The sequence below is a fragment of the Balaenoptera physalus genome, assembly GCF_965194825.1.
Source record: "Balaenoptera physalus genome assembly, chromosome: 13".
NCBI lineage: Eukaryota > Metazoa > Chordata > Mammalia > Artiodactyla > Balaenopteridae > Balaenoptera > Balaenoptera physalus.
Window position 1 is genome coordinate 27,912,424 of NC_138892.1, and position 22,643 is coordinate 27,935,066.

Genomic DNA, 22,643 nt, shown 5'->3' on the forward strand with positions numbered 1-22,643 from the left:
AGCCTATCAGATACTTTTCATTTGTCTCTTCCTTGTTCTTTATTCTTTATCCTATAAAAATGTCTTGCTTTCTACTTCATTTTGCAGTTCTCCAAAAGGAGACTATGAATGTCATGAAGTATTAAAATTTGTTGTATCACCTGAATTGTCTTCTTTTTTTTTTTAAACAGAGTTGCCTACCCTCTTCCTTTCTGCCCAAAAGCAGGGTATACATTTATCCCCTCTGCTGTACGAGGAAGAAGAGAGCTATCCTTATCGCTTGTTCAAAGATAAACTGAGGTATATTAAAAATGATAAGGTTTATTTGAGCAAAAATTGATTTGAATTGGGCAATACCCAACTGGAAGTAGTTAGAAACACTCCACAAACAGGAGCCAGGGGAAAGACTTTCTATAGAGAAGAGGCAGAAGCAAAGCAAGGAAATTATTTGATTAGCTATAGCTTAAGCAGTTGCATTAATTGAGAAAGCCTAGTGGGCTGTTTGTGACAGGTTGTCCTTAGGTTTTGATTTCTTAACCTTGAGGCATTTCAGGCTTAGGTTTTGGTTTGCTTATGTAGGCTGCTAAGGTATTGCCATTAATTTATAACATTGGAGATGGAGAACTGGCACTGAGATGAGTCTGCATAAACAAAACTTACTAAAATAACACTTATCCTCCATTCCTTCTACCCATATATTTTCTTGTCACTTTCCCACAATTTATCTGCCCTAGAAGCCCAAACTCCCTTTCCTTCGTCTAGTTACTTCTCTACAGTATATCACCATTTGTTAAAATGATATATAAGCCCCTGAGTCTAACCACTTCTTTGGATTTTTCACTTCTTTTTTTTTGTGAAGTTATCATGCACATGTAAATATTAATAAAACTTGTATGCCTTTTCTCCTGTTAATCTGTCTTTTGTTAGTTTAATTTGTATCTCCCCAGGTACTTGAGCTAAGAGGGTAGAGGAAAAGATTTTCTTTCCCTACAAGGTAAAAGGGAGAAGAAGGAGACTGTATTTTCCAAAGATTGTTCTTTAATTTTCTTCCCAGATTAATTTGTATGCTTGTTTGTCAACTAAGTATCCATTTTATATATTAACCAAAATCTGTCAAGTAAAATATATTTTTGGATCCCATTTTTAGCGAACTAACCTGTAACAAGCATGGTTCCTAAAACACTTTTAAAAAGTGTACCATCTGTTATTTTTTATGTAATCTTGCAATGCTGACATCAAGTACACTATTGTAATATCATTTACAAGTGATAACATGAATGAGATGATTGCCCTGAGTTATTAGGTAGATTTTTTCCTCCCTTAGCAAAGAAAACATTTTTCTTAATACAGATAGATATAGAGGAGAGAGAGAGGGAGAGAGAGGAGAGAAAAAGAAAGAGAGTCTCTTCCACCTAGAATATTTTTTACACAATAATAATTTAACTATAAATAATAATTATCTTAAGTAAAGTACTTTATCATCTCCCATTCCTCACTCATGCTACCTGTGGTGGCAAGACATTTTCACATTAGTATTTTACGATGGACCATTCATTTGAGCCCTGACCATAATACTCTGCTTTAGATTTTCAGACTATTCTAAGCAGTCTATGGGCTTAAGCAACATACTGTTTGAATTAGATGGCCTCTGGAATCTTCTGTCACTGAGTTTCTGTCAAGTCATAAGGGGAGATGGAAGTGCAATGGGTCTAAATTCTATACCACTCATAATTCTAATTATGCTGCCTAGGGAGGCCAGCTGGCTAGCTGTCAAGAGACCTCAGGAAGTTTATTTACATTGGTAAATTCACTGTGGTACAACCTCCGAATCTTTGCTTTGCAGGCTCAAAACTTGAATTTTTGTCAGCACATTGAAAGTAAAATCTTCTCTTGGCAAACTCATTTTATTCAAGCTTACAGAGACTGAAATGTCATTTTATTAATTTACAATGGGCAATAAAACAGTCGTGTGGACTGTTCTGCTTGCCTCAACAGGATAAGTGCATTTACTCTTTAAAGACAAAACTACCTGGGAAGCCAATTATAATTGAAAATTTGAGGGGTCTGTATTCAGAACAAGAGGAGGTAGTTGAATGATGGACCTCAGGGACAGGCTTTTCATGTAGCCTAGAGTGTTTTGAGTCTGTGATGTTCCCTTCTCACCCTTAATAGGGTTGAGTACGAAATGGAGGTACACATAGGCCATGTAGCTTAGTTTGGGGTGGGGTGAGATTTTGGGATGAGTAGGAACTGGACAGACAAAAGGAGGGTGAACATAGGGAACATTCCAGGCAAGTGGAATAGTATATGTCATGGCCTAGAAGTCAGGGAGAGACTGTGATGAGCCAGAAAACTGCAGTAGTTCAGCATGCCTGAAGCATACAGTGCAAAGAAAATAATGTCAAGTGATAAGCGGGGAGGGGTAGCCGGAGCAAAAGCATGGAAGGTCTTGCAAATCACAGTAAGGAGTTTGGGTTTTTGTCCTCAAAATGATGGGGATGAGTGAGGAATTTTAAGCAGGGGTGTAATGAAGATCGGGTTTGTGCTTTAGTAAGATCACTCTGGCTGCAGGGTAGAAAATGAATTAGATGGATGCAAGACCAAGATCAGAGATGAGTTACTTCTAGGTCAGAAAGGAGTGACTTGAAAATTGGGGCAATGTGAGACGGAATTTACAGGTCTGGGTGATTAATTAAATATGGGCAGAAATAAAAAGAGAATGGACAAAGATGGCAGATTTCTAGCTTGGGCGTGGTGGTGCCAGCAGTGGTATAGGAACCCAAGAGGTCATAGGGAAGTGAGTGAAGGGCAGAAGAGGCCCATGATGAGTCACTTTAGAGTTCAGACATTTTGAATTGAGCTTGAGGATTCTGGGGGATATCGAAATGGGTTTGTTCAGTAGGCTGTTAAATATTTGGGTTTCACATGTAGACGAGAGAGCCAGACTGCAGATTTTAGAATCAACAGCAAATAAATAACATGTAATAGAAACCCTAAGAGTGTCTGGTAACCCAATGAGAGTGTATGGGAGGTGGATAATAATGGTCCTGTAGCTGTAAACCTTGGTGCAATCCACCTTGTTTAGCCAAATTACTAAGATCAGCAACTAATAATACCAGTCACTCTTCTGTATACATTCTGGCAATGTCCTTTCAAAGTTGAGTAGTTCTAGTACATGACTGGGAGCTTAAAGTTTAAGTTTATGACATGATTTTCCAAAGTAGGCAACTTCTTGGAAGGCATACTGAGCTAACAATCACATAATAAAGCATTCCACTTGTATTTGTTAAATAGCTTTGTGCTAGCCTCAGAAGTCACACAGTGACTATTCATTTGAAGCAAATCGCTAAGTCCAGCCTACCTTCAAAGGAAGGCAAATTAAACTCTGCCTTTTGGTGGGAGGAGTGTCAAAGAATTTGCAGATATGTTTTAAAATCGTCAGGGGAAAAAGAGGCTACATTTACGTGTTTTGGAAGGTTTAGCCAGTAAGTTTACTACCAACGACTGGTCTGAAATTTACATTTTCCTTTCTCCCTCCCTCCTTCCAGCCCTTCCTCCCTTCCTTCCTTCCTATCTTTCAAAACTCATTTACAGATATTGACTACACACTGTGTCACAATCAATAAACTCTGAATTCAATGCTATATTGCTCATTGAAAAAAAATTTCTTTTAAAAAAAGCAACACAAATTTGGGAATTCCCTGGCAGTCCAGTGGTTAGGACTCGGAGCTTCCACTGCAGGGGGCATGTGTTCGATCCCTGGTCGGGGAACTAAGGTCCCCATGCCACATGTTGCATCCTAAACAAACAGAAAAACAAACAAACAAAAAACACAAATTTGTCACCTTACAGTTCTGGAGGTCAGAAGGCTGCAATCAGTTTCACTGAGCTTAAGTCAACGTATCTTCAATGGCTGGTTCCTTCTGGAGACTCAAGGGGAGAACGTTTCTAGCTCCTGGAGGCTGCCTGCATTCCTTGGCTCAGGACCTCTTCCCTGCATCATTCCAACTTCTTGCTTCTATTGTCACGCCTTCCACTTCCTCCTCTGTGTTCAATCTCTATCTCCTTTTTTTAAAAAATTGTGATAAAATATACATAACATAAAATTTATCATTTTAATCACTTTTAAGTGTATCCTTCAGTAGCATTAAGTAGATTCACATTGTTGTGGAACTATTCTCCACTATCCATTTCCAGAACTTTGTAGTAGGAAAGAGTTTTAAAATGCTGACCATTATTTTTGTATTTCCCTTCAGTGGAGTTCATGGAAGGAATCACAGCTTTGTAGGCATGGATAAATTCCAAACTTCTGATCCTCAGCAAACTCACCTATGATATTTAACATAGAGCTATAGACAGCAGATATGACATGTCTAGCATCGGGCAGGCTCTTTGCTCTTCATAGCTTAGATCTAGTATATATGAACATACAGAATCTAGTTTATTTTCCAACATTTCTCCAAGGGGAGGATAGCTTGACTCCGATTTAACACAAGGTCTTAACTGCTCTGCCTCTTGAAGCTGAAACTGATCCACTCACTACAGTAAGTCCCCTATATACAAACGAGTTTCATTCCAAGAGCGCGTTTGTAAGTCCAGCTTGTTCATAAGACCAGCAAAGTTAGCCTAGGTACCCAGCTAACAAAATCAGCTATATAGTAATGTACTGTAATAGGTTTATAATACTTTTCACACAAATAATACATAAAAACCAAACAAGCACAAAAAATAAAACATTTTTAATCTTACAGTACAGTACCTTGAAAAGTACAGTCGTACAGTACAACAGCTGGCGCTTCTTACACAGCAGTTACATCACTGCTGCTTTTACGCGTGCTTCTGGACATCCTGGGCTTGAAATAAAGATACTGTGCTACTGTACTCTATACAGTACTGTACAGTAAAGTACACAAAAGCACAACCACTTGTAGAGGATGCACGCATGTGACAATGTACTCCAGACACATGAACTAACATGTGATTGGACATGTGAACGCACGTTTGCATCTTTGAAAGTTCGCAACTTGAAGGTTCGTATGTAGGGGACTTACTACATCCACAAGCTCCCTTGCCTTTTGGCTCCTCATTGAGTTGGGCCAGTGGAAAGCACAAGCAGGAAATCCAGACGTTGGGAAGAGAATGAAGACGGGACATATCGTCCCTTGGTATCCTCTCTTTCACATCTAAGTGTTTTCTAAATACTCCCTACTGAAGGTCACAGCTTCTGTCCTGCAGCTCTCTCTCATAGATCTCTCTGGATTCTGGTTAACTGTTCTCTCTTCTTGCCCCTTCAGGCACTGGTCCAACTAGATATATGGTAACTCCTGCTGCTGCTAATCTAGGTGTGCCTCACCATTTCTTACTGGTTTTCTTAACTTTTGACCATACCTATTTCAGTTGTCCCCTCCTCTAAAATATTCTCAATTATACTTTTGCTTTTGGGCCCCAGAGTGATACTTTACTTTTTTTTGGAAACAAATCTCACTCAGAGCCCCATTATGTAAAACAGGTAAATGTGAAGCTACATCAGCTGATGCAAGGGTGAATAATGTAGGGCCTCAATTGCTTGCTTCTCCCCATCTACTGAGGTGGCCTCTGAGGGACCACTTAGGTCTTGGAGGGACATACTTAGAAAAACACTGGACTGAGCAAATCCAAGGAAATGCTAGCCCTGACCAACGCTCAGATGACATCTCTCTACCCAACTCATTAAATCACTTCACCTGACTTCACAAACACACTTTAGAAACATGTGAGAACAGAACTTCAGGTGTTAGTTGCATTTCTACAATTCGCCTACACCACCACCTTTTGTAGTAGTCCATGTGTTTTTTTCCATTTAGTTAGCTGTGCAGGTAGGGGGTCCACAGGTTGGTCTCAGTTAGAAGACTGATAGGAATGATGATTTGGATTTGATTTAACATCAATTTCATTTTGATTTACTACTGAATTTTTTTTTTCAAATAGGCAAAATAAAGAATCTTCACAAGATCAAAAAGATGAGTTAACCTAGCTCCCCACTGTTTTCGTAGTTCCCCAAATGTGTGGTTTTAGGAAACCCAAGCAGAATGAGGAGTCTTCCAGGTCAGAAAGTCCCAACCATGAACTTTCTGTGTATGACTGGAGGAGTCACATTGGCACTCAAGATTTCACACTGTTATCATAGATGGGAATTTTTTTTCCCTTTTCTTTCTTCCTTCCTTTCTTTCTTTCTTTTAAAAACAGTTTTTTAATTGAAGTATAGTTGATTTACAATGTTGTATTAATTTCAGCTGTACAGCAAAGTGACTCCGTTATACATATATATACATTCTTTTTTTTATACTCTTTTCCATTATGGTTTATCATAGGATACTGAATATAGTTCTCTGTGCTATACAGTAGGACAGTAGGACCTTGTTGTTTATCCATTCCATATATATATATAACAGCTTACATCTGCTAACCCCAATCTCCCACTCCATCCCTCCCACAACCCCCTCCCCCTTGACAACCACAAGTCTGTTCTCTATTTCTGTTTCTGTTTGATAGATAGGTTCCTTTGTGTCATATTTTAGATTCCACATATAAGTGATATCATATGGTATTTGTCTTTCTTTTCTTTTTTTTTGCCGTGCCACACGGCATGTGTAATCTTAGTTCCGCACCCAGGGATCCAACCTGTGCCCCTGCAGTGGAACCACTGGACCGCCAGGGAGTCCTGGTATTTGTCTTTCTCTTTCTGATTTACTTCATTTAGTTTGATAATCTCTAGTTGCATCCATGTTGCTACAAATGGCATTATTTCATTCTTTTTTATGGCTGAGTAGTAGTCCATGTATATATGTACCACATCTTCTTTATCCGTTCATCTGTCGATGGACATTTATGTTGTTTCCATGTCTTGGCTATTGTGAGTAGTGCTGCTATGAACATAGGGGTGCATGTATCTTTCTGGATTGGAGTTTTGTCTGGATATATGCCCAGGAGTGGGATTGTTGGATCATATGGTAATTCTATTTTTAGTTTTCTGAGGAGCCTCCATACTGTTTTTCATAGTGGCTCTACCAACTTATATTAGATGGGAATTTTTGTTGTGCTACCTCTACATGATTCCATGGACTATTTTGTACTCTAACAACTCAACATGTGGTTTGAATGCAATAGGCTTAGCCAGGGCCATATATATATGTGTATATATATATATATGTGTGTGTGTGTGTGTGTGTGTGTGTGTATTCATATACATATACATATATATATGTACATATATATGATTTTTAATAGCTCTTAAAACATAATTATTATTTTGGATCTTCCTTAAACCTGCTTCCAAAGAAACTCAATGGAGACCTGATACTTTTCTTGGAGTTACTCAAGTCAACTTGGAGAAAATCAGTAGGGACTTCTGGAGAATTCATGTATCTCCCCACTCCTTTGAAGTTCTCGTCTTTGCCTCCCTCCTCATCCTTCCCTCACGGGCTGAAAGAAGCACAAATTGATACTAGACTTCAGTTAGTTGGTTCAATGATGTTAACATAATTTGTCAAAAGTGAACAATTCAGTTAAGTTGAGAAAAATAAAAACTAATTGCTGCCAAATAGCTGGTTAGTAGTCCTGTGTGTATTCCTTAGAACCCCTAAACTATCTTTGCTTTACGTATACAGAGCCATCAGCTGCACTTTGCTTGTTGTATTGTGATTTTTCATAGATTTGCTTCTAATTGGAAATGAATTATTTGGTGGTCACACATGAAATTAAGAAGGAGAAAAATGTTCGAATTTACAAAGGTGGAGAATAAGTTGTTTCTCATAAATACTGGGAAAATTTTGAAGAGTCAAGAAACATACACACATATATATTATATCAAAAGAAAAAAGACTGCTGAGTAGGATCAAAAGATGTTGGATCACTCTCAAGATTGTTGGATATGGACTATATCTTCAAAAGTAGGAAGATCTTAGTTTGAGGAACCCTGTAAGGCAACTGTTACAGGAATGATTATATACCCGTCTGTCTTAGTTCAGGCTGCTATAACAAAATTCCACAGACTGGGTGGCAGAAATTTGTTGCTCACAGTCCTGGAGGCTGGAAGTCCAAGACCAGGGTGCCAGCATGGTTGGGTGAGGGGCCTTGTCTGGGTCACAGACCTCTTGTATCCTCACATAGAGGGACTAGAGAGTTCTTTATGGTTTCTTTTATAAGAACACTAATCCCATTCTTGAGAGCTCCACCCTCATGACCTAATCACCTCCTAAAGGCACCACCTACTAATACTGTCAGCTTTGGGGGTTAGGATTTCAACATATGAATTTTAGGTGGGCACAAACATCTAAGCCATAGTACCTTCCTTCCTTTCTTCATTCATTCATCAATAAATATTTATTGCTAACCATGGGTTGAGCATTGTTTTAATTATTGGGGACACACCAGTGAACAAGAGACAAGACCCTTATATTCTTGTTGTGGGGGACGTGAATAGAGAAACAAGAAAAGTCAGAAATGATAGTTTTCTCTGCTATGCAGAGAATTAGAATGGGTGATGTGATAGATTGGAGACTGCTTTAGCACTTTAGATGAGGTGATCCCTGAAGCTATCTCTGAGGAGATGACTTTTAAAGTGCAGTATGAATGCCAAGAAATTAATCACAAGATCTCAGGGAAAGGCATTTCCTAAATAGGAACTGTTTGGTGCAAAGTCAGGAATAAGCTTTGTGCAGCTGAGGAATACATGTTCAAGGAGGGACTTCCCTGGTGGCACAGTGGTTGAGAATCTGCCTGCCAATGCAGGGGACACGGGTTTGAGCCCTGGTCCGGGAAGATCCCACATGCTGCAGAGCAACTAAGCCTGTGTGCCACAACTACTGAGCCTGCACTCTAGAGCCCGCGAGCCACAACTACTGAGCCCATGAGCCACAACTACTGAAGCCTGCGCACCTAGAGCTTGTGCTCCACAACAAGAGAAGCCACCGCAGTGAGAACCTGCGCACCGCAACGAAGACCACAGTCAGAGAAAGCCTGCGCACAGCAACGAAGACCCAACGCAGCCAAATATAAATTAAAAAAAAAAAAAAGTTCAAGGAGGCTGGGGCATAGTAAGCTAAGTGTTTATAAGTGGAAGGCAGAGAAGCAGGCAGGGCCAGATCTACAGGTTGTGTGAGCCAGGATAAGGTATTTGAATTTTATTGTGATTGTGATGGGGAGCTACAATCAAGAAAGGCAGTGACATTCTTTAATTTGCATTTTAAAAAGTTGTTTCTGGCTGCTGTGTAGTGAATGGGCTATAGGGAAGCCAAAGTAAAAGCAGAGAGACCAACCAGGAAACTATTCCAATAGTCTGGACAGGAGATGAAGGTGCTGTGGGCTGAGGTGATAATGGAAAGAAGTGGCAGATTTGGGGTATGTTTTGGAGGTAAACATGTCAGGATTTTCTGATGGATTGGATGGAGGGAGGGGATGTGATGAGATAAAGAGAGAAACCAAAGATAACGTCAAGATTTCTGGTTTGATCCAACTTAGTAGCTGGGGGTAGGACATACTGAGACAGGAGAACTGGTGAAGAAGCAATTCTGAAGATAAAAATGAAACAGTTTTGTTTGGCTCATATTAAGTTTGAGATGCTCATTAGATGCTCATTCATCGAAGAAGAAATATGAAGTAGATGGTTTGTCATACAAGTCTGGAAACCTGGGCAGGTTCAGCACTGGAGATAGAGACTTGGGCAGACAAGTGAATTTACAGCCAGGAGACTGGTTGAGATCACTTCTAGGCCATGTGCCATAGATGAAAGGAGGGGCCTAGAACAGAGTGGGGGGCTCTCTAACGTTAAGATATGCGGTAGAGAAGTCTTCAAACAAGTTTTAGAAGGAATGGTCATTTAGGAGAAAAACCAGAAAGTATAATGTCAAGCAAGTCAAGAGAATAAAATAATTCAAGGAGTGGGGCTTCCCTGGTGGCGCAGTGGTTAAGAATCTGCCTGCCAATGCAGGGGACACGGGTTCGAGCCCTGGTCCGGGAAGGTCCCTCATACCGCGGAGCAACTAAGCCCTTGTGCCACAACTACTGAGCCTGCGCTCTAGAGCCCACGTGCCACAACTAGTGAGCCCACGTGCCACAACTACTGAAGCCCGCATGCCTAGAGCCCGTGTTCCGCAACAAGAGAAGCCACTGCAATGAGAAGCCCGCGCACCGCAACGAAGAGTAGCCCCCGCTCGCCGCAACTAGAGAAAGCCCACGCAGCAATGAAGCCCCAACACAGCCAAAAATAAAATTAAAAAAAAAAAAAATTCAAGGAGAGAGTGGTCTATTGTTCTCAGTGTGAACAAGAGTCAAGTAAAGTAAAAAAAAAATAAACTCATTACTGGATTAGGAAACATGTACGTCATTAGTAATCTTAATATGAGCAGACTCATTGGAGTAGATGAGAAGGAGACTTGATTGGAGTGGGTTAGGAAGAAAATGCAAGGTAAGACAGTGAAAGAACTATAGGTGTGAAAGCCAATTTGGGGATCTAGAGAAAGAAGACAGGAGGAAAGTATAACAGGACTGTTGCTGGACTGTGTTGAGTGCCTGAGATCTGTGGCTGTTAATGTAAAATGAGCCCAGCAGCTCCAGCTGTATACATGTATCTCTAGTGATATTCAGCAGCTCCTGTACAGCACAGAGGAGCTGGGTAGTCAGGTCTGGGTTCTGCTAGACAAAAACAATGGAGGAAGAGAGAGCTGAAGTTAAGCATATTTGCAAAGGGTGGCGGTGCTATAAAGTTGGATCATAGCTTTAAGCTGGGTTTTGACGGAAATGAGGATGCCAGGGAAATGGCCCATAGTAAGAACGTAAGAAGGGCCAATGGACTGGAGGTCTTGACGAAGTCAAAGAATTGATGGAATATTGATGTAAAAGAGTTAAATGGATAGGAATTAACAGCCAGATGGGTAAATAGGAATGTTTTGTGTGGGAAGCTGCTACATTAGTGAAGGATGTTCTTACATGATTATGTCTCACCCACTGCTTATTTTTTTTGGAGTTTTCAGTTCCCTAGTATATTATTCCAATGATGGAGTTATCATAAGCTGCAGGGGAGCACACAGATTTTTGAATAACTCATCTAGCTAAGCAGTAGATGAGAGTCTATTATATTAGTCAAAAGATTCCACTGGAGAATTCCAGTGGAGAAGGCTTTAGCATGTGACATTAATAAGCAGCTTTAAACTAATTTTTGAAAAATAAAAAATAGAAATAAGTGTCACTTTAAAGGGAAAAAACTGCTTCCTTTCTCTACTTACAACACTTACGACACCAAATGTGTGGAGTTTTTTTCCATACCAAGCAATTCTCCAATTCCCTGCACACCGAGTCCTACAATTTAATTCAGTTCTGGCACTAACAACCCAGAGTTAGCACAGACCCCACAGACTAAAGGCTCAGTCCCACCAAGAATGCCCCCTACTTCAGATACCAGTTGAAACTTTCAGGTTGTCACCTGTACTTTGGGCCAACTGGCTATAAATTGGGTGTTCCCACAACACTCTCCCCAGCTTTGATAATTTGCTATAATGGCTCACAGAACTCACAGAAATACTTTACTTACTATTACTGGTTTATTACAAAGGCTACAACTCAGGAACAGCCAAATGGAGGAGATGCATAGGGCAAGGTATGGGGGGAGGGGTGCAAAGCTTCCCTATTCTCTCCAGACACTTCCTCCTCCCAGCATCTTGATGTTCCTCAATCTGGAAGCTCTCCAAACCTCGTTATTTAGGGTTTTTATGGAGGTTCCATTACATAGACATGATTGATTATATCACTGGCCAATGGGGATTAAGTCTTGAAGTTCCTCTTGGCTTCAGGAGGTGGGCCGGAAAATTCCAACCTTCTAATCATGACTCAGCCCCCACCCTAAAGCTATCTAGGGACACCCAACCACTCAGTAGATCAAACATTACAACAAAAGATGCTCTTATCACCCTATCACTCAGGGGCAGAGACCAAATCTATTCAATATATTTATTATGTCACAGTTTTATCACTCTGCTTCAGTGAAAATATTTCCCATACTGTCTGAAAATAAAGTACCTGTGTCTGGAAAGGTGGAAAAGTGTGTGCTTTGCTATGTTTGCCTGGAAGTACTTAAGTGCACTATCATCAATAGTGATTAATAATGTATGAGTTGTAGGCACGACTGTTTTGCTGCACTATAGACACAGACACACATTAAAAAACAGATATGTTTTGGATGGAAACAACATATTACATCATATAATGCTTTATTTACATTTTACAAAACACTTTTACATTAAGTAATTTGAAAATAAGATTTGCTGCATTTTTTTCAGAAGATCTGTGGGTATTTTCTAATAAGCGCTCCATTCATTGCTTGGTAGACTTCAGATCCCCACCCTCCCCTCCCACCCCCAGCAAGGTTAGTTGCATTATTCTCCTCCTCTCCTTTCCTACTTAAACATTATTAAAGGCTTCTCTTTCCCCCTCCTCAAGGTAAAGTCGAACCTCTTGGCTCGTGAATACTGGCAGAATGGTAGGATTCCGCAGCTGTATTTTTGAGTTTAAATAATAACATCGTGCCTGGAAGTCAGGTCCAAGTCCACTTCCAAGTCCACGTCCTTGTTTTGGCACACTGTTTATCTGTGACCTCATTATTTTTTCTTAATCTATGAAACAGACGCATTAAGGTCGATTCACTTCATACATCTATTGTCAGAAGAGGATTTAAAATTCCCTAGGAGAATGGGCCAAGCGTGGGCTTTAGATGGTGCAACATGTTAGCGACATCAGTCCATTATTGTTGCTATAGTCCAAAGATAACAACCCCAAACTTCTCTTACCAACTCAAATTCCAGTTTCTTCCTACCCTTTCTTCCGATTCTTTACTTTCCCTTTGGCTGATATTAGAAGCAGGAAGGGAGTACGGAAAGGCGCCAGGGGTTGGACCAGGGGAGAAAAAAAGCCCATCAGACCGGTTAATCGTGTCTGCGATTCTCTCCTTTGCTTCCAAGCGCTTCCAGCAGAAATGAGGATCCAGTTCAGGAACGGCCAATGCCGGGGTCACAGTGACAAATTTTACAGAGTAATCTGAGGTGCCGTCCCAGGTACCCGCCCAGAGACCCCTTCTTGCGTCGCGGTCAGGGACCCCCTCCAGGTTCCCCTAGAGGGTACGTTGTCTGCGCGCGGGCGCGTCCTCTGACAGAGTGCGGGCGTGCGTTCGGCGCCCGCGTTGTCCCCCAGCCCGCCGGAAGGAGCGGCGGCGCCAGCGTCCTGCCGCCTGTCCGTCACGCAACCGCCCACGCCGCCGCCGCTTCCGATTGGCCGCAGGCGCGGGCCAGGCCCCTTCCAACCCCGCCTCCCGCAGATGGACAGGCCGAGAGGGCGGGGCGGTGGCGGGCGGGTCCGCCTAACTGTCAGTTACGGGGGCGGCCCGGCAGGCTGGCGGGCGGGCGCTCGCTGGCTACCTCTTCGCTCGCTCGCGCGCGCTCCCTCTCGCCGCCTGTGGGGAAGTCGGGGCAGCCCGAGTGGCCGCCGCTACAGCCTCGCCCCGACCTCCTCCCAGTCCTTTCCCGGCTCAGTCCCTCCCTCTCGCGTACCCCCGAGTACTGAGTGGCCCCGCGGAAGGTTCGGAGAGTCACCGGGGCGGCGCCGGGTGGTGTTTAAGCCATGTTAAGGAGGATTTTGCAGAGGGTAAGAGAGTGAAACCGTCTTTCAGGAGCACGTGAGCGGGAGAGCCGGAGCCCAGGGCCGCGGAAGCTGCCGCCTCGCTGAGTAGCCAAGGCGGCGGCGGCGTGGCCGCCCCCTCTTCAGCGCCGGCCCCCTCCTTCTTTAGGCCCCGCAGCCCAGGCGGCGATTAGGCCTCGGTCGTCTGCTCTGGGGGCGGGCCGCGGGGGGGCGGGGGGCAGGGGGCGGGCGGGGCGCTGGCGGGGCAGCAGGCCGGGGCGGGGCCGGGTCCCCCGCGGCCCCCGGCGCACAGGCCCGGGCCCCGCACCCGCGCGGGCTGTCAGTGCGAGCGGGCGGCCGGGCGGGAGGGTGTGGCGCCGGCGCGTTCCTGCCAGATTCTGGAATGGCAGTGAAAATGGAGAGTTAGTGCCCGCGGGTCCGGCCGGCCAGCCGCCCGCCGGGCTGGAGCACGCCGGGTGGGAGACCTCGGGAGGCTAGCTCGGCTCTTCCCCCAGCGCCCCGCCCGGCGTGGCCCGCAACTTTACCCGACACGCACCTGCCTCACGCGGATTCGTAATCTCATCTGGGCAGCACTGCGGGGTAATGTGGTGAAACCAGGCCTAACGTTGGCCCAGTCGCTGTACCGACACTTAACTGGCTAAAGTCCGCTGCGAAGGAAGCTATTACTCACTGTTGGCAACTCCCCTACCCCACACGCCCCCCATTTAAAAATGCGTTTTCCCCTCCCAGCCCAGTACCTTTTTTTGAGCCGTGCAAGTATAGATCCGTTGTCAGCTTGATCCAACGGTACACTCCTTTACTTTCTGCCAGTGCTCTCTCTATGTCAAATCTGGAAAAGCCTGAAGATACAAGGATTAGAGCATTGGAAAGCTGTAGGTGTTTTGTTTAGGAATCTGTTCCTAGAATAACAAAATCTTTTCTGTAGGAGTCACTGTTACTCAACTTTTTGTTTTGGTTAGCTTTTTTTTTTTTTTTTTTTTTTTTCCTTAATTTCTTTTTGAGACCGATGGGGTGCAACAAAATGTAAATGACTGAAAAGTTGGTGCCAAACCCATTAGTTGGTTACTGAGGGAGTAGGATAACTAGTTCCAAGGGCAAAAGGAGTTAGTGAACTCGTAGCATTCAGTCAAGGAATGTACCAAAGAGTTGAGTCATCCACTATGTAGAAAGGGAGTGTCCTTGCTCCTGCATAGCTTTGGGAAATGTTCAAGTCATGTGGAACTTGGTCATATATCAGGGGGAGAAATAGTTAACTTCTGTATCTTCCACCCTGTATTGACATTTGATGATTTTTTGCAATGTTTTGTCGGAGTTTTTTGAAATCTTGATAAGCGCTGATTTTGGCAGTAGCGAGGGCATGCCCTTTACACTGGTCATCAGTTCCTGTGTTCAACATTAAAGACACCTGTGCGTGATTTACTTCCACTACTTAGAGATTTTTTCTCTCGTCAGACCTGAAGGAACTGACTGATTACCTCATGCCTCAGATTGTGTTTCCGTCACATAATTCCACAGCTGAAAATTAGTTCGCCTGTGGTTTGCTTTATAGTTTATAAATAAAGTGTTTACTGACTTAAGAGTAGCTTCTAGTAGTTGTAGATTAGTTTTCAGAAATACGAACTGCTTTCCAGTACTCTCGGTTTAATGTTGTTAAGTGTTACGATTATATAAAGATCATTTTGAGTGTTGGTGCATACACATCGATGGCTACAGAAGTTTCAGCTGAAACCACAAAATTGGAATTTATTCTGGTTATTGCTGAGATATGATAAGGAATCATCACACTTGAGTAAGCCAGTTGACAACTGAGTTTTCTAACCATGGCATTATTGGTATTTGTGACTGGATAGTTCTTGGTTGCTGGGGGCTGTCCTTTGCGCTGTAGGATATTGAGCAGCATCCCTGGCTTCTACCCACTGGATGCAGTAGCACTCCCAAATCCCCTCCCCCCTGTTGTGACAACCAAAAATATCTGAAGACTTTGCCAAATGTCACCTAGGGGCAAAATTGCCCTGGTTGAGACCACTGTCTTAAATTTATATACTCTTTTATAGGAAAGTTTGAATTGTTTCTCATCGTTAACCACTTAACTTTATTTTTTTCAATGTCCTTATATTGAGTGTCAGTAAATGCAAAGCATCTGCTAGGTGCTGGGAACCAGTTAAATAAGATATGGGCCCGCCTTTTAGGACTCACAGCTGGTTGGGGAAGTGGACATTTAAAAGTAATGGCAGTTCTTTGCAATAGAAGAATGAATAGTGCCTGGGGGCCACTTTGTGGGAGGGTTTTAGGGCAATCAGGAAAAGCTTCTGGGAGGAGGGCATATTTGCAGCTCAGAAGAGTGGAGGGCAGGTTGGGCTGAGCGAACCGCAAATACCTAGACAAGAAGTCACAAAATGGGGCAAGTAATGTTAAGGGGAATGTGAACATTTAAGTTTAGGGAGTGAAAAGATATGCAGGGATTGGTGGGAGGTGAGGCTGCAGAGGTAGCTCAGACCAGATCAGGAGAGGACCTAGAGTCACCTGGGAGGAGTTCGGCTCTTATAGATGGGTCACTGTTAATGCTCAGCATTTAATAGGGGCATTTGGATAAAGCCTTAAAGAAATCTTGTAATTTGTATTACTAGTATGAGCTCCACAGGTGCTATTTACTAGCAAGTATAACTTGAATCTTTAAATTATGTAACATGGCAACCATTTTATTTTACCCCACCCTGATAATCTTATTTCTCAGCAGAGGTCATAAGATATAAGATTAAAACTAAGGTTGCTGATTTAGAGATTTATTTGAAATGGCCTTCATGCTTTGAAATTAAGTCGCATACCTTTAGCATTCTGTTTTCACATGACCTTTTCATTTTAACTGTTGTAATTTTCTTCTGAATAGCGTCCTTTATGTTTTATATTTTTTAAATAAATTTATTTATCTATTTTTGGCTGCGTTGGGTCTTCGTTGCTGTGCTTGGGCTTTCTCTAGTCGCTGCGAGCAGGGGCTACTCTTCGTTGTGGTGCGCGGGCTTCTCATTGCGGTGGCTTCTTTGTTGCAGAGCACGGGCTCTAGTTGCTCGGGCTTCAGTAGTTGTGGCACACGGGCTTAGTTGCTCCGCGGCATGTGGGGTCTTCCTGGACCAGGGCTTGAAACTCTGTCCCCTGCATTGGCAGGCGGATTCTTAACCACTGTGCCACCAGGGAAGTCCCTGAATAGTGTCCTTTAAGTAGCATTTTTGAAAGAAGTAACAGACAATGTGCTTATAATCAATTGTAACTCAGCATCTTTGAACATCACCGATAAGGTCCTAGGGTACTTTATAGAACATTTAGTTTCTGGTTCTTTTTCTTTTTTCCCTTAGCTACTAAAAGGTGTTTCTTTGAGGCTTGTAAGAATCTGAAAAAAAAAAAATTGGGGTAGCTCCAATATGTATGTATTGATTATTGTGCTTAATAGGCTTTGAAGAGAAATGTGGATTTAAAGTGCTTCATGGCTGGAAAGACATCAGCATTTAGTACTTTAGGCAGTTTATAAACTTCTTTGCTATTTCTTTCTTAAGGATCTTATTGTGATTTAACAGTAAGTTAAATCACAATAAGATCCTTAAGTGTATTAGATTTCCTTTTATTGGTATATATGAATAATATTGCTAAAGAAAAAAATGGGTTTAATTCTAGAATTGTGGAAATAGAAGGCTTATGGGTAATGAGTCTCTCTGATTTTAAAAATGAGGAAGTAGGAAGTGAGAGATTGAGTGATTTATCTAAGGCAACACAGTAGATGTCAAAGCTGAGGCTAGAGCCAAGTTTTCCCAACTCAATCCATTTCCTTTTTTTAGCACCTTGTTGCCCTTTCCTCCACCGCTCAACTCATATGGTTAGCACTATGCCAGTCATTGTGGAAGATATGGGAAAAATACGAGATCTGACCTCTCTCTCAGGGAACTTATATGATTAAGTGCCAAAGTAAATTATATAGACAGTGAAGGCTGTAGTAGTACAGAGGAGGACCAATCAGAATGAACCTGTTAGAGTGACGCGTCTCCTTGGAGAAAATGGGCAAGAGATGGGGTTTTGAAAAGGTGATTAGGAGAGGAAGAGAGTTACTTTCATTCTAGGAAGGAGTTACAGTATAAACAAAGACTCAGAGGTGGGAATGATTTCATTCTTCCTGCCCTCCCTCCTGCCTTTGCTTGCATATTGCCTTTCAATAAACAAATGTTTATAACTCTGGATATGTGCTAGATACTGGAGGTACAACAGTGAGTAAAACTGCTCCTTACCGTTAAGTAGCTTAAAACCAAGTGACTTAGAGAGAGAGGTCTGCTTAGAGCAGAAAGAAATTGAGAGAGAAACTTACAAAGACAGTGTGACACCTCATTGTGGAGATTCTTGGTCATCTAGCTCTAGTCCAATGCAAATAGCAATCACATATGTAATTTAAAGCTTCTAGTAGCCACATTTTAAAAAAGTGAAAAGAGGTGAAATTACTTTTTAAAATATATTTTCTTTGACCCAATATATCTAAAATATTTGAACATATGGTCAATATAAAAATTATTGAGGGGGCTTCCCTGGTGATGCAGTGGTTACGAATCTGCCTGCCAATGCAGGGGACACGGGTTCGAGCCCTGGTCTGGGAAGATCCCACATGCCGCGGAGCAACTGGGCCCGTGAGCCACAACTACTGAGCCAGCGCGTCTGGAGCCCGTGCTCCGCAACAAGAGAGGCCGCGACAGTGAGAGGCCCGCGCACCGCGATGAAGAGTGGCCCCCGCTTGCCGCAACTGGAGAAAGCCCTCGCACAGAAACGAAGACCCAACATAGCAATCAATCAATCAATAAATGTTTAATTATTTTTTTTAATAAATTTTATTTATTTATTTTTGGCTGTGTTGCGGCAAGCGGGGGCCACTCTTCATCGCGGTGCGCGGGCCTCTCACTGTCGCGGCCTCTCTTGTTGCGGAGCACGGGCTCCAGACGCGCTGGCTCAGTAGTTGTGGCTCACGGGCCCAGTTGCTCCGCGGCATGTGGGATCTTCCCAGACCAGGGCTCGAACCCGTGTCCCCTGCATTGGCAGGCAGATTCGTAACCACTGCATCACCAGGGAAGTCCCCAGAATGTTCTTCTTGTACCTGCTGGTTCTTAAATGCCTTTAATTAAAAATAATCAATATGCCAAAGTGACATATTTTGGGGTGTCGTTCTGGTTTCCTTTAGGCACATAGTAGGAGTTAATATTTTTTGAACAAGTAAAGGAATGTTTTAGGAAGATTAATTTGTCAGTGTTGCATGAGATGTATAAAACCATAAGAGAATATAGGCGGAGATCAGATGAGATTGATTTTAATATTTTTGGCACTAAGTAATTATGATTTGCATTATGATGATGGCAACATGAGCAGAAAAAAGAAGTGATGAATAGGGAAGCCTTTTGGACATATCTACTTCTCAAACATCTATTATGGGTCTACTCTATGCTGAAGCTGCATTGATGAGTAAAATAGACATGAACCCCTGTGGAGCTGAGTATCCAGGGGAGGACAGAGGAACTGTTCAAAGAATCACATAAGTATATGGTCACATCCTTGGGTGAATGTTAGGAAGGAAAGCACAGGGAGCCCCAAGAGTGTACAGCAAGAGGGCCCTGATCTAAACTAAGATGTTAGGGAAGGCGTCCCAGGTTATTTACACATTTAAATTTGATGAAATTATTACTCATTTATTGAAGCGAATTTTAAGAAGTGGAATTTTTTCTTACTGTGTAGATTTATTTTTAGTGTGTTAAGAATAAAAAAGAGATTAAGATATAAAAGAACCAAGGCTGGAACTGTTTCCTTATACTGGTGTCTTTTGCTTGAGCTAAAGAGATAGTATTGAGTTAGCCAAAAAGTGCCTTCGGATTTTAAGTAAAAATAAAAGACACGTTTTTCATTTTCACCAAGAACTTTATTGAATAACGTATTCACCCTTTTGTTCCACTACTTTCTGCCATTTTTCAGGCAACTTCATAATTCCATCTTCCCAAAACTTTTTATCTTTTTGAGCAAAGAACTGTTCCAGGTGCCTTTTACAGTCTTCCACGGAACTGAAATTTTTTCCATTAAGAGAATTTTGTAAAGACCTAAATGGAAATCCGAAGGTGCAATGTCTGGTGAACACGGTGGATGAATCAGAACTTCCCAGCCAAGCTGTAACAGTTTTTGCCTGGTCATGAAAGAAACATGTGGTCTTGTGTTATCCTGATGGAAGATTATGCGTTTTCTGTTGACTAATTCTGGACGCTTTTCGTCGAGTGCTGCTTTCAGTTGGTCTAATTAGGAGCAGTACTTGTTGGAATTAATTTTTTGGTTTTCTGGAAGGAGCTCATAATAGAGGACTCCCTTCCAATCCCACCATATACACAACATCACCTTCTTTGGATGAAGACTGGCCTTTGGTGTGGCTGGTGGTGTTTTATTTCTCTTCCCCACGATCTCTTCCGTTGCACATTATTGTACGGTATCCACTTTTAATCGCCCATCACAATTTGTTTTAAAAAACGGAAAGTTTTCATTACGTTTAAGTAGAGAATGGCTTGTGGAAATATGGTCAAGAAGGTTTTTTCCCCTTAATTTATGTGAACCCAAACATCAAAGCGATTAACATAACCAAGCTGGTGCAAATGATTTTCAACGCTTGGTTTGGATATTTTGAGTATGTCTTTTGAGTATGTCGGCCATCTCCCGCATGGTATAACGTTGATTGTTCTCAGTTAATGTCTCTATTTGATCGCTATCAAATCGCTTCAACTGGTGTACCTGACCCTGAGCATCGTCCAATGAGAAATCTCCAGCACAAAACTTTGCAAACCACTTTTGACATGTTCAGTCACAGTACCTTATCCATACACTGCACAAATCTTTCTTTTTGCATTTCGGTTGCGTTTTTACCTTTCTTGAAATAATAAAGCATAATATGCCGAAATGTTGCTTTTTTTTCTTCCATCTTCAACATTAAAGTAGCTACACAAAAATTCACTGATTTTGATAAGTTTTTTTTTAATGCACGCTGATATGACGGCTGTCACATACAGTCTAACAAAATTGTTTTGAATGAAGTTAAAGATGACTAAGTGCCACTAGAGCCATCTTACGGAAAAAACCGAATGAACCTTTTGGCCAACCCAATATAATTATTGGTAAAAAAACCTGAACTCTGAAAAAAACAACAAACAAAAAAGAACCTGAACTCTGGAGCCAGACTGCCTGGAGTGGCATCTGCACCCTATTTAGTAGCTGGGTAGCTTTGGGCAAGTAACTTGACTTCTCTGTGGCTCATTAAAATAGTCATAATAATAGTACCCTTCTCATAGAGTTGTTGTGAGGATTAAATGAATTAATACATGTGAAGGTTTTACAACTGTATCTGGCACACAGTAAACTCTATAAATGTTATTTGCTGCTAATGTTGGTTTTTTGTTATTACATACTCCAGATTTCTTCAAGGAATGCTTTTCTTATCACTCCCTTGTTATCTTTTTTTTTTTAACTTCATGTGTGTGTGTGTGTGTGTGTGTGTGTGTAGAAAGTCATTTGTCATACTGTTGAACATTTATTCTGTGCTCATTACTGTGCTGGGCTGGCAGGGATTTAATGGGGGAGACAGATACTTAAATAATTACAAAGCAGTGTGATGTGGCAATAGATATACAGAGGAAGAATGTGAGCACAAAAGAAAAAGTAACTAATTCTGTGGTGAAAGGAGGAGGGAGGGAGACGGAATGGAGATGGTTAAAGGCCTTACTGAAGCTGGAGAGACTCAGGCAAGGAGCAACAAGGGAGAGAAGGCATTTGTACAGACAGTGACCAGGCAAATGCAAAAACCTGAAGCAGCCTAGCACAGCATAGGGGAATTGTGAATTTTTCGCATGTGGATGGGGATAGTTATGAGATGAGACTGGAAAGGATTTTGGACTTTATACAGTAGACAATATGGAGCCATGGAAAGTTTTTAAATAATCAAATTTGTAATAAGGAAAACCCTCCAAAAATATTTTCCCCTTATGATCCTTATAAAAAGTGTATCAGGTGAATCAGTCTTCTGTCTAAAATCTGTTGGTGACAACTCAGTGCCCATAGGAGATGTCCAGACTCTTTACCTTGGCATGCAAGGCCGATACTGCTCTGGTTCCTTGGGAAAAAAGATTCCATTTCAGGCTCATCTCCACGTACCTCTGTACATTCACTGACCTTGCCATCCTCACTAACTGTGTTTCGCACAACTTCCCCTGATCTCTCATCCCTTCACATCTCCGTAGAAGCTCTTTATTCTGCTGTGAGTGCCCTACCATTACTTGTCCACGCTGCTCAGTTTAGGGGATACTAGAAGTTAGTTGCTTGCTCTTTTTTCTTTCTCCCAAAGCACCCCATACTAATTAAGAGAATGGGCTTTTGGAATTAGACCATCGTTTAAGACCTGGCCTCCTCTATTCATGAGCGTGAGATCTTGTGCAAGATTTCAAGCTCTTTGAGACCCAGCTGCTTTATCTGCAAAATGAGCATAATATGTACTTTACAGTATTGTAGAAGGATTAAATGAAATAATGTTCATGAAGACTCACCACAGTATCAGCATTCAATAAACACTTAGTGTATAGTAGCTCAGTATACTAAAACACTTAGTATATAGATCTCTGCAAAACTTATTCCATTGTTCTTGTGATACTTGACTTCTCCACTACTAGACTGAGCTCCCTTAGGGTGGGGATTTTGTTTTTCTTTCTTAGTGTGTAGGACCTACATTAATGTTTGATACTTGGTGTATTTTCAGTAATACATGTTGACTTGGTAGCTGTGTAGAGAGGATGGCTCCATAAAGGGAGAGACCAGCTAGAAAGTAATAACGTTTTAGTTCCTAAAATTGTTGCACATTAGAATCATTTGGAATCCTTAAAAAAAGAGAAGAAAAAAAGAAAAAGAAAAAAAAGATTCCCAAGTCCCTCCATTGAATCATAATTTCTGCATCTCTCATTGTC

General features: G+C 42.0%; 1 protein-coding gene and 1 long non-coding RNA gene across 5 annotated transcripts in view; one reads left to right on the plus strand and one right to left on the minus strand.

Moving 5' to 3' along the window:
- Positions 1-9,123: 9,123 nt before the first annotated feature.
- Positions 9,124-22,643, plus strand: part of EEA1 (early endosome antigen 1) — a 143,238-nt gene continuing 129,718 nt past the window's right edge. The window contains exon 1 of one of the 3 annotated variants that reach the window (XM_082418867.1): positions 9,124-13,647. In XM_082418867.1, the coding sequence (XP_082274993.1) occupies positions 13,624-13,647 (24 nt within the window). In that variant the 5' untranslated portion in view covers positions 9,124-13,623. The remainder of the gene's footprint in view (positions 13,648-22,643) is intronic. The other 2 variants (XM_082418865.1, XM_082418866.1) reach the window with 2 other exon arrangements.
- LOC309640424 lies at positions 12,185-17,692 on the minus strand. 2 transcript variants are annotated; one of them, XR_014252204.1, is made up of 3 exons: positions 14,379-17,692; positions 14,177-14,300; positions 12,185-14,018 (listed from the first exon to the last, which is right to left on the minus strand). It is a non-coding gene; the product is annotated as an uncharacterized lncRNA (long non-coding RNA). The 2 variants fall into 2 exon arrangements; XR_014252205.1 differs by lacking the exon at positions 14,379-17,692 and having other exon boundaries at positions 14,177-14,371.